Below are 11485 nucleotides of genomic sequence, written 5' to 3'. Positions count from 1 at the left end.
GGGACTGTCCACCTGCAAGACCGTCGACATGGAGCTGGTGAAGCGGAAGCGCATCGAGGCCATCCGCGGCCAGATCCTGTCCAAGCTGCGGCTCGCCAGCCCCCCGAGCCAGGGGGAGGTGCCGCCGGGCCCGCTGCCCGAGGCCGTGCTCGCCCTGTACAACAGCACCCGCGACCGGGTGGCGGGGGAGAGCGCCGAGCCGGAGCCCGAGCCCGAGGCGGACTACTACGCCAAGGAGGTCACCCGCGTGCTAATGGTGGAAAACCAAAACATTGAGCGCGGAGGGGCCGGGGAGCCGGGAGGGGGCCCCCAGGGGGCGCCGGAGTGCAGGGGTCACGGGGAGGAAACGACGGGCGGAGGAAACGGGCCGGGGAAAGGGCCCCCGGGGGCGCGGGGCGCGCGGTGGGGGGTGCCCCCAAGAGGATGGCGCCGAGCTCCCTGCCCCCCGGGTGCCTGGTCTTGCGGAGGAGGAGACAGCGAGCGCCGTGGACCGCTTCTGGGGGGCGACGGGAACACGTGGGGCCGTGGCGGCCGTCCCCTGGAGGGAGAGAAGCAACCCGAGGGCAGAGAAAGGCTCCCTCCCCCAGGGCGCGTGGGAGGCGGGGGTCGCGGGGTGGCGGTGGCAGGGAAGCGAGCCCGGTTTGGGAGACGCGAAGACCCTGGCGTTCGGGAAAGGAGAGGCGGTGGGTGCCGCCGACTCAGCTCGGGAGACGAAACGAACCCCAGAGGTGCCGGGAAGGGGGGAGCGGACCCGCTCCCAGAGGGATGCCGCGGGGGGAGAAGTCGTGGAAAGAGAAACGGTGGGGGTAAGATACATGCGGGGAGAGGGGCCGCGAGGTCTTTGGGGGAAGAAAGAGGGGCCAGCGGGAGACGAGCGGACACCCCAGGAGGGGGCCGGGGATGCGGAGGCCTCGTGGATGTGTCGCCCAGGGACGAGAGAGGAACGGGGGGAATCCAGCGAGGAGTCGAACCCCCAGGAGGCCTGAATCCTGGGTCGTGGGAAGGGTCTTCAGAGGGGAGACGGGCGTGGGAAAGGGGGGCCCGGGAGGGGCGGAGGAGAGGCACACAGCGCCGTCCGGGCTGTGAGCAGCGAGACCCCCACTCGCCAGGGGCGGAGGGCGGTGGGCTGCGTGAGGAGCGACTCCATCAGACCGAGGTGGGAAAACCGAGCTGGTAGGGGTGAGAAAGCCCCACGTGGGTGCCACGCGCGGGGGGCGGAGCCTGCGCGTCCCGAAGGGGGAGGAGGACCCCGCTGCACTTCACGCCGGCAGCCTGGACCCGGAGCCCCGGTTCCTCTCCGGGAGGCCGGGGAAACCCCAGCGTCCGGCCGCCTCGCCCTCCTCCCTTCCCTTTCCTTCCCGTGCCCGGGGGGCGGGGATCGCGCGCGGAGCCCGGGGCGAGACGAGGCAGGTCCGGTCCCCGCCCTCCCGGCGGCGTCGCCTCCCGCCCTGCTCACCCCAGCGACGGGCGGGGCTCCCGTCGGGCCGAGCGGGTTGGCACCCACGGGGGGACCCGGGCGTCTCACCTAGCCCGCAGCCTGGGGGACGGTCCCCGGGATTTCACTTTCTCTCTTGGGCGGCGAATGTGCGTCCCGCCCATTCCCGCGCCAGTTTGCGGCTCCAGCCAAGGGATTCCTCCTCCCCACCCGCATCTGTGTCTCGCCTTCTTTCCCATCGCTTTGGCTTCCTTGTAGAAGTTCCTTTTTTTTTTCTTTTTGTTTTTTTGTATTTGTTTTTTTGGGGGGGTGGGTTGAGTCGAGGTCTTCCTCTGTCGCCCAGACTGGGGTGCAGTAGCCTGATCAAAACCATCACGGCTCAGAGATCAGCCTCCATCTCCTGGGCTCAGGCATCCTCCCACCTCAGCCTCTTGAGTAGCTGCGACTACAGGCACACACCACCACGCCTGGCTAACTTATTTTGTCATAGAGATGAAGTCTGGCCAAGTTGCCCAGGTTGGTCTCGAACCCTTGGACTCAGGCAGTTCTCTCACTGGACTCAAGCAGTTCTCTCACCTCAGCCTCCCAAGGGGCTGGGATTACAGGCACGCATGAGCCACTGTGCCTGGTAGTAGAGGTTACCTTAACCCTGGCACCTCCAATCCTCTTCTCTCCCCCAAAGGCATATCTCTCTCCTTGGATGTGCCTATGCATCTTTGTCATTTTATCCCTATTAGTCTCTGTCAATTACGGGGTCTCTGAATTTCCGTCTCTCCATCTCTTCTGACTCCCCTTCCTCTCAGTTTTTCTTCTCTCCCCCACCCTACACCCCATCTCCGTGGCTGCCATCTCTTTCCTCCTCCCTCTCTGCAGCCTCCTCCAACCCTTCCTCTGCTGCCTGTCTCTCTTCCTCCCTATCTGTCTCCCCCAGCTGAGGTTCGGTCCTTTCTTTGGGGTTTGCTGAGTAATTCCTGGGCCAAGAATAGAGCTTATGGGTGAGTGGGGGGGGGTGCAGGAAGACAGGCCTGGTTAGGGTGGGGAAGGGTAGGAGGAGGGGCCACTGGAAGGACTTTCCTTCGTCCTTTCTCGCCAGTCTCTCCACTGCTTTCACACCCCCACTGTAGCACGCCCAAAGCAGTTCCTTAGTTGGTCCAGGGAGGTTGGTGGCCTGCCCCTTCATCCCTAACCCCAAACTTTTCCTAAACTAGAAAACATGTTTTTTCCCCTCTCTGCAGCCCTCCTACCAGGATGAACTTAACCTCCTCTAATCAGTTGGGGGAGGGAGTTAAGGGAGGAGTGTAATAATAACAATAATAATGCTACTTTAGTAGGGAGGCAGAATTGCTTAGGGTTTAAGAACAGATCTCCAGCCGGGCTGGGTGGCTCAGCCTGTCATCCCGCGCCTTTGGGAGGCCGAGGTGAGTGGATTGCCTGAGCCCGCGGGTTTGAGACCCACCTGGGCAGGCGAGACCTCATCTCTACAATAAATCAAAAAATCAGCCGGGCGTGGTAGCGCACTCCTGTAATTCCGGCTACTTGGAAGGCTGAGGCGGAAGGATCGCCGGAGTCCAGCAGGTCGAGGCTGTGGTGGCCGGGAGCGGCCACTGTACTCCAGTCTGGGCGACAGAGTGAGACTCCAACTCAAAAAAAAAAGGAGCAGATCTCCAACTGGGCATGTTGGCTCACACCTGTAATCCTAGCACTTTGGAAGGCCAAGGCAGGAGGACCACTTGAGCCCAGGAGCTCGAGGCTGCAGTGAGCTATGATTATATATGCCACTGCACTCCAGCTTGGGCGACAGAGCAAGGCCCTGCCTCTTAAAAAAGAAAGAGAGAGAGGCTAAGTACAGTGGCTCAAGCCTGTAATCCCAGCACTTTGGGAGACCAAGGTGAGAGGATTGCCTGAGCCCACGGGTTCGAGAACAGGTTAGAGAACAGCTTGGGTAACTTGGCGAGACCTCATCTCTACAATAAATCAGAAAATTAGCCAGGTGTGGTGACGGGCACCTGTAGTTCCGGCTACTTGGAAAGCCGAGGTGGAAGGATCTCCTGAGCCCAGCAGGTCAATGCTGGGGTGGCCGTGAGCATGCTACTGCACTCCAGCCTGGGCAATGGAGTGAAACTCCTACTCAAAAAAAAAAAAAAAAAGAGAGAGAGAGCATAACTTCTGTAACCAGCCTGCCTGAGTTTGAGTCCCAATTTGCAGCTTCAAGGTATGTGACCCTTGGGGCAAACTACTTAATCTCTTTGTGCCTCAGTTTCCTCATCTATTAAATGCATATAATTATTGAGGTTGTTGTGAGGTGTAAATATTTTCATATTTGTAAAGTGCTTTGAATAGCATCTGGCAAATAGCACCCTCTGAGTGCACAAACGCATGACTGAGTGACCAGTGTGTGCAGACTATGGACCACGTCCCTGCATCATCTCACTTATTTCACACTACAATCCTGGAATTGGTTCTTGTCTTACAGGTGAGGATAGGGCTCAGAGAGGGGAGTTCACTTGCCCAAGGCTACACAACACCTCAGTTAGGAGAGCCTGGGTGGAAATGCAGAGAGCTAATGTTATTGCTGTTTTTTAAAGAATAACAGGAAACTGAGGTTCAGAGAGGGAGTTTGTACTGCCTGAGGTCACACAGCTGAGAGGCAGCAGGGGCACCATCTGATCCTAAAGCCTGTGCCCTTGACCATTACTCTGCAATTTAACTTGCATTTGAGACTACAAGCTTCCTTGGTGCCACCCTTAGGCTGAATGGCCACTTGAAGATGTGCTTCATGGGAGAGAAGAGTGGTCGGGACCCATTTTACAGAGGAGAAAACAAATCCAGAGGGGAGAAGCCACTCCCCCAAGGTCACACAGCTAAGAAGTATCAGAGTCCGACTACAACCCAGAGCTGTCGGTTCCAGAACGCATGCTCTTAGACTTGGGGTGCGCCAGCTCCCCCTACCTCTGCCAACCTCCTGACATCTTCTCTTTCCACTTCTCTCGCCTAGAAATCTATGACAAATTCAAGCACAGCACACACAGCATGTATATGTTCTTCAACATGTCAGAGCTCCGAGAAGCAGTGCCCGAGCCCCCATTGCTCTCCCGGGCAGAACTGCGTCTGCTGAGGCTCAAGTTAAAGGTGGAGCAGCACGTGGAACTGTACCAGGTGAGAACAAGAGCCAGGCAGGTGGGGCACAGGCCAGAGAGGGCTGAGCCGTGGCCTTAGGGAGGTCGGGAGGCTGCCAGCTGCAAGATCCCTAAAGGATGGAAGCACAGACCAAAGAATCCTAGGACTCTTAAATGCACAGACTTCCGAATCCCAGGATGTCAAATGCTTAGAAGAAGGTTGGAATCTTAGGAGTTGAACTCTCACAGGACTCTTGAAAGTTGAAATCAGCTGGGCTCGGTGGCTCAGCCTGTAATCTCAGCGCTTTGGGAGGCTGAGGTGAGTGGATTGCCTGAGCCCGTGGGTTTGAGACCCGCCTGGGCAACTTGGCAAGACCTCATCTCTACAATAAATCAAAAACTTAGCCGGGCATGGTAGCACGCACCTGTAGTTCCAGATACTTGGAAGGCTGAGGCAGAAGGATCGCCGGAGTCCAGCAGGTCGAGGCTGCTCCCGGCCACCGCACTCCAGTCTGGGTGACAGAGTGAGATTCCAACTCAAAAAAAAAAAACGAAAGTTGGAATCTCTGAGCCGGGCACGGTGGCTTACACCTGTAATCCCAACATTTTGGGAGGTGGAGGTGAGAGGACGGCCTGAGCCCGGGGGTTTGAGACCAACCTGGGCAACTTGGCGAGAACCTGTCTGTAAAATAAGTAAAAGAAAATTAGCCAGGTGTGGTGGTACATGCCTGTGGTTCTAGCTACTTGAAGGCTAAAGAGGAAGGATCTCCTGAGCCCAGCAGGTCGAAGTTGCAGTGGCTGTGAGCGTGCCACTACATTCCAGCCTGGGTGACAGAGTGAGACTCCAAACCCCCGCCAAAAAAGAGAAAGTTGGAATCTTTGAAAAGTTTGGAGGCTCGAGAACCACTCTGTTCAATATGGTAGTCACTAGTCACATTTACCTTGATTCAAATTTTAAATTGATTAAAACTAAATAGAATTAAGGCAGGGTGCAGTGGCTCATACCTGTATCCCAGCACTTTGGGAGGCTGAGGCCAGAGGATTGCTTGCACCCAAGAGTTTGAGATCAGCCTGGACAACACAGCGAGAACGTGTCTCTACAAAAAAAAATTTTTAAGTGACCCAGGCATGGTGGCATGTGCCTATAGTCCCAGCTGTTCTGGAAGGTTGAGGCAGGCAGATCACCTGAGCTCAGGAGGTCACGGCTGCAGTGAGCCATGATTGTGCCACTGCACTCCAACCTGGGCAACCCCCCCCCCAAAAAAAGGAGAATTAAAATAAATAGAGTAATTTTTTTTTTTTTTAGTTGGAGTCTCACTCTGTCACCCAGACTAGAGTGCAGTGGCCGCTCCCAGCCACCGCAGCCTCGACCTGCTGGGCTCCGGCGATCCTTCCGCCTCAGCCTTCCAAATAGCCGGAATTACAGGCGCTCGCTACCACGCCTAATTTTTTTATTTATTGTAGAGATGAAGTCTCACCTGCCCAGGTGGGTCTTGAACCTGCGGGCTCAGGCAATCCACTCACCTCAGCCTCCCAAAATAGAGTAATTTAAGCAAAATTAAATTGCTCAGCCTTACTGGCCATATTTCAAATGCTCTGTAGTCACGATAGCAGCTATTAGTTTAGATGTTGCAGAAAAAGAACATTTCCAGAAAGTTCTTTTGGACAGCACTGCTCTAGAGATAAGGAATCTCTAGAAGAATTGATGCCTCCAGAAGAGTTGGAGTCTTTAGGTTATAGGAACTGGAATCCATGTCAGATGGAACATTAAACTCAGAGGATGAAGGTTTCGACTCTCACAGTGAGAAAGCCTTGTCTAATGTTAGCTTAGCTCCTTAGAGTGTTCTGTCAGCCTCTGGGAGTCACTCCACACAGATGTCAGGTGGCTGCAGCATCTAGGTGTGTGGCCTGTCAGACTCTTGGGTTCGTGGAACATCAGCCTCCTAGAACTTCTCAGGCTCATTAAATTGGAACTCAGGATATTATCAAACTCCAGAGTTATAAAATATTTTTTTTTTTTTGAGTTGGAGTCTCACTCTGTCACCCAGGCTGGAGTGCAGTGGCACACTGCTTCGACCTGCTGGGCTCAGGCAATCCTTCAGCCTCAGCCTTCCAAGTATTTGGAACTACAGGCATGTGCCACCATGCCCGGCTAATTTTTTTATTTATTGTAGAGATGAGGTCTCGCCAAGTTGCCCAAGCTGGTCTCGAACCCCTGGACTCAGGCAATCCTCTTGCCTCCCAAAGTGCTGGGATTACAGGCGTGAGTCACCGCACCCAGTTATAAAATCACTTCTAACACAAGCCCTTAGAAAGTAGTCAACTCTCAGAATTCAGGGTGTCAAATTTGCCAAACTGTATGCTCAGCAAACTCCAGAGTGTCCGCAGCAGTGGGCTATCCAAGCTGGAAGGGGCACCCCAGTGAGGAAGTGGGCTCAGGGAAGGGAAGAAAGCACCCTTAGCCCCGAAGGGAGTCAGGAGCAGAGGCTGAGGTGCCTGGACCCCAGTCCGGGCTCTTTCTCCACCCCTCCTCTTAGGGGTCCTGGGGGAGAGGACAGGTCCCGCAGGGCTTCACAGTGTGGGTGTCTGAGAGGGTGGTATCTGGGGACTGTCTGGAAGCATGCTTGGGGTAGCAGTTGGGGTGCAGATACAGCCACGTATGTTGGGTCACGGCAACATCTACCCATTGTCTCTCTTCCGTTTTCCTCATTCTCCAGAAATACAGCAACAATTCCTGGCGATACCTCAGCAACCGACTGCTGGCTCCCAGCGACACACCGGAGTGGTTGTCTTTTGATGTCACCGGAGTTGTACGGCAGTGGCTGACCCATGGAAGTGAGGGTCGCTTGTCTCCTCCCGTTTTTCAATGGGGTCGATCCTATCGTGTGTCTTGGGTCCCCTGGCCTGGCACTCCCCATCCCCTGTTGGTGTCAGAGTGCTGAGACCTGGCTTTCCTCCTTGACACTGAAGCCTGAGTGGTTAATTGATGAATCTAATTTTTTTTTTTTTGAGTTAGAATCTCACTCCGTCACCCAGGCTGGAGTGCAGTGGCACATTCCTGGCCACCCCAGGGTAGACCCACTGGGCTCCAGCGATCCTTTCGCCCCAGCCTTCCAAGTAGCTAGAACTACTAGCACACACTACCATGCCTGGCTAATTTTTGATTTATTAAAGAGACCAGGTCTCACCAAGTTGCCCGGGCTGATCTCAAATGATGAATCTATTAATGGCTAATTCACTTTCTGAGTACCTAGTCTCTGCCCTGCCCTGTGCCGGGTAATGCTGAGGACACAGCAGTGATCCAGATAGCCCCATCCTTGCTCTTGCAGAGCTCGTGGTCAATTGGTGGGTGGGGAACAGACCTGTAAGGCGCAGTGATGACCCAGAGTGGGCCTGGCTGGGATGGAGAGTCCGAAGGAGGTTCCTGACCCAGCGTAGAATCAGGGAGGGTTTCCTGGAGGAGGGGACATCTGAGCTGATGTTGGAGGGATGAGTAGATGCGTCAGGAAAAGAAGGGGTAAGAGTATTCTGGGCATTAGTAAAACTAAGCTTTAAAAAGATTAAAGTGTTTATATCCATGTACCTTTTAGTATCGATTTTAAATTTTGATGGCCACCTTGATTAAATAACTATTAAAACAAGAAAAAATGAGTATTCTGGGCAAAGAGAACAGCCTGTGCAAAGGCCCTGAAGCCAGGGAGTCTGACGCATTTGATTTGTCCAGGGAATGATTGTGTCTTTCCTGTTCCTGGCTGAGTCTGGTACCCATATCTCTCTTCCTCACCTCCCTCTCATTCATGCATTCATTCAAGAATTGCCAACTGTCAGGAGCGGTGACTCATGCCTATAATTCCAGGCCACTTTGGGAGGCAGAGGTGAGGGGATTGCTTGGGCCCAGGAGTTCAAGACCAGCCTGGGCAACTTAGCTAGCTAGACCTTGTCTCAACAATAAATAAATTAAAAAAAAAACAAAAACGAGTGGGGTGTGGACTTAGAAGGTTGAGGCAGAAGGATCACTTGAGCCCAGCAGGTGGGAGGCAGCAGAGGCTGTGAGCGTGCCACTGCACTGCAGCCTGGGTAACAGTCAAAAAAAAAAAATTGCCAACAAGAGAAGTTCCTGTTCTCCACCTTGCCCTGTGCTGAGTGTTGTGGGGGACATAGCGGTAACTGAGGCAGCCTTTGGTCCTGCCCTCATGGGGCCCACAGTCACTTCTGGACTCCTAGGAAATCTTGCCAGAGCCCCATCAGGCAGTCATGATCAAGGCTGGGCAAGGGAGGCACAGGCAGGGAGGCACATGGATTGGGGGAAGTCTAGTCCTGTTGGGAGCCCAGAGAAGGCACCCAAGCCCATATGGGGAGTCCAGGAGGGCTGGATGAGGGTGATTATGTTGAGACTCCTGAAATAGGTCGTTTATCCAGATGAAAAGTTGGTGACTAGGGAACAGGTAGGCACTAGGAGGAATGTCCTAGGCCACTGGACCAAAGCCTGGAAGGATCTCATCTGTCTTGGTCAGTGCTGAGTCCTGAGTACACTGCACGGGACCCAGCACAGAGTGGGAGCTTAGGAAACATTTATTCATTCATTCAAGAAACATTTGTTTCACACCTGCCATGTGGGGAGGCGCCCAGGCCTAGATGTGCATCCCAGTGCTAACTTTTGCTAACTGTGTGACCTTGGGCAAGTAACTTCCCTTCTGGTGTGCTTCCTCATCTGTGACATGGAGAATTTGGGGAGGATTCAAGGAGATTATGCACGTGAAGTGTTTAGAACAGGATCTGGCACCTAGTACACAGTAGGTGTTTGTTTTTAACACTATGGGCCAGGCCTGGTGGGGAGAAGAGAAGCAAGGATGCTGCCCCCTCATCCCCACCCCCATGTATCCTACTTTCTACTGAGAATGGTAAGAGAATCAGCCAGACGCAAATGTCAGAGGCTGTGCTCTATGGTGGAAATAAAACGATGTCGTGTGGGGGAGAAGCGTGTGCCCTGGAGGGCCTCTCAGAGGAGGTGATACCTGATCTGAGACCTAAGGAGGAGAAGGAATCAGCAATGCAAAGACCTAGAGCAGGAAAGCTGCTGGGAGAGGGCAGGAGCAGGTGGGAGGAAGCAGGAAGAAGCCCCCTGGGGTTTGCTCCCTCCTTCCTCCCTTGTCCCTCAGGGACTGGATGAATTGCACACTCAGACTGTTTTCCCTCTCCCACACGCACAGGGGATGTCGAAGGCTTTCGCCTCAGCGCCCACTGCTCCTGTGACAGCAAAGACAATACACTCCAAGTGGACATCAACGGTGAGGCCCACTTCCCTGGCCATGCCTGGCAGTGGTGTGTGGATGTGTGTGTGTGTGTGTGTGTGTGTGTCTCCCCATCCACCTCCCTGCCCAACGTGTGTGTGTGTGTGTGTGTGTGTGTGTGTGTGCGCGCGTGTGTGTGTGTCTCCCCATCCACCTCCCTGCCCAACCCATCTATCCCTCTGAGAGTGTGTGTGTATGTCCCCCAACCCCCGGCTCCCAAACCAAAGCAGGGTTCAGTTCCAGCCGCCGAGGTGACCTGGCCACCATCCATGGCATGAACCGGCCCTTCCTACTCCTCATGGCCACCCCGCTGGAGAGGGCTCAGCACCTGCACAGCTCCCGGCACCGCCGAGCCCTGGACACCAACTACTGCTTCAGGTGAACTTTGTAGCTATCCCCTTCAGGCCTTCCAGGCTGGGACTTGACTGCCTCTGCTGACCAGGTGCTACAGGTGGGACACCTGGCTGGTGCTGTGCTTGAGCTGAGCGATTCCTTTAGTTTGGAGGGCTCAAGGGATGAGGTCTGAGACCTAGGATGCTGGGATGTGGAAGCTGGTAGTCCTGTAATGTTAGGATTAGGTTGCTTTCTTGCTGGAGTATTGGTATCAGAGAATGCTAGAATGTTGAACACCGAGAATGTTGGAATTCAAAGTCTGAAGGTCGCCATGTTGGATTCCTAAGTTGATGGCAGGTTGTGATTCTAGAATGCTGGGATTCTAGAATGCTAGAATTCGGTGTTAATTATTGAAATTGAGAATGCTTGACTCAAAGAAAGCTGGAAGGTTAAGCTCCTAGAATTTGGGAATTCAGAATTGGAAGGTTGCCCACGTGGGATTCCTACACCATGGGCACATTGTGGACTCCAGCCCCTTGAATATTGGGCTCAGAATGGTGGAATCCTGTGTCGTGCATCCACAAATGTTGAAGTTGAAAAAGTCAGACTATTGGTATCCTAGAAGTTTGGGACTCAGTGTTGGCATGTTAGAATGCAGGGATTTAAGAAAGTGGCAGCTTGGACCTCTTGAGTGAGGGGCTCAGAATTGTGGGTTGTTGAAATACAGCATTGGGATACTGGAATTTAAAAATGCGAAGAGCCTCAAAGTTTGGAAAGTAGGAATCTGAAAAAGTTTAAAATTCTGTCGGAATGTTAGAATCTTTTTTTTTTTTTTTTTGAGTTGAAGTCTCACTCTTGCTCAGGTTGGAGTGCAGTGGCATGCTCACAGCCACCCCAGTGCCGACCTGCTGGGTTCTGGCAATCCTTCCGCCACAGCCTTCCAAGTAGCAGAAACTACAGGTGTGTGTTACCACGCTCGGCTAATTTTTTATTTATTGTAGAGACGAGGTCTTGCCAAGTTGCCTGGGCTAGTCTCGAAGCTACAGGCTCAGGCAATCCACTCGCCTCGGCCTCCCAAAGTGCTAGGATTACAGGCTGAGCCACCAAGCCTGGTCAAATGTTAGAATCTTAAGATGCTGGAATATTGCAATCTAAGACAGTTGAAGTACTGGGTTCCTAGAAAGTTGAAATTCAGAGTACGAGTGTTTAGAATGATAATCTGAGCTGGGCTTGGTGGCTCAGCCTGTAATCCCGTGCTTTGGGAGGCTGAGGTGAGTGAATTGCCTGAGCCCGCGGGCTCGAGACCCGCC

At 54.0% G+C, this 11485-nt stretch overlaps 1 protein-coding gene across 1 annotated transcript in view; it reads left to right on the top strand.

Moving 5' to 3' along the window:
* Positions 1-4: 4 nt before the first annotated feature.
* Positions 5-11485, top strand: part of TGFB1 (transforming growth factor beta 1) — a gene marked incomplete at its 5' end in the record, with an annotated part of 18504 nt that continues 7023 nt past the window's right edge. The window contains 5 exons of the mRNA XM_008052663.2: positions 5-272; positions 4431-4591; positions 7269-7386; positions 9762-9839; positions 10073-10220. Coding sequence (XP_008050854.2) covers positions 5-272; positions 4431-4591; positions 7269-7386; positions 9762-9839; positions 10073-10220 — 773 coding nt within the window. The remainder of the gene's footprint in view (positions 273-4430; positions 4592-7268; positions 7387-9761; positions 9840-10072; positions 10221-11485) is intronic.

The sequence above is a fragment of the Carlito syrichta genome, unplaced genomic scaffold (genome assembly GCF_000164805.1).
Source record: "Carlito syrichta isolate Samal-C Ts95f unplaced genomic scaffold, Tarsius_syrichta-2.0.1 Scaffold287184, whole genome shotgun sequence".
Lineage (NCBI taxonomy): Eukaryota > Metazoa > Chordata > Mammalia > Primates > Tarsiidae > Carlito > Carlito syrichta.
This window is presented reverse-complemented; position numbering and strand designations above follow the sequence as displayed.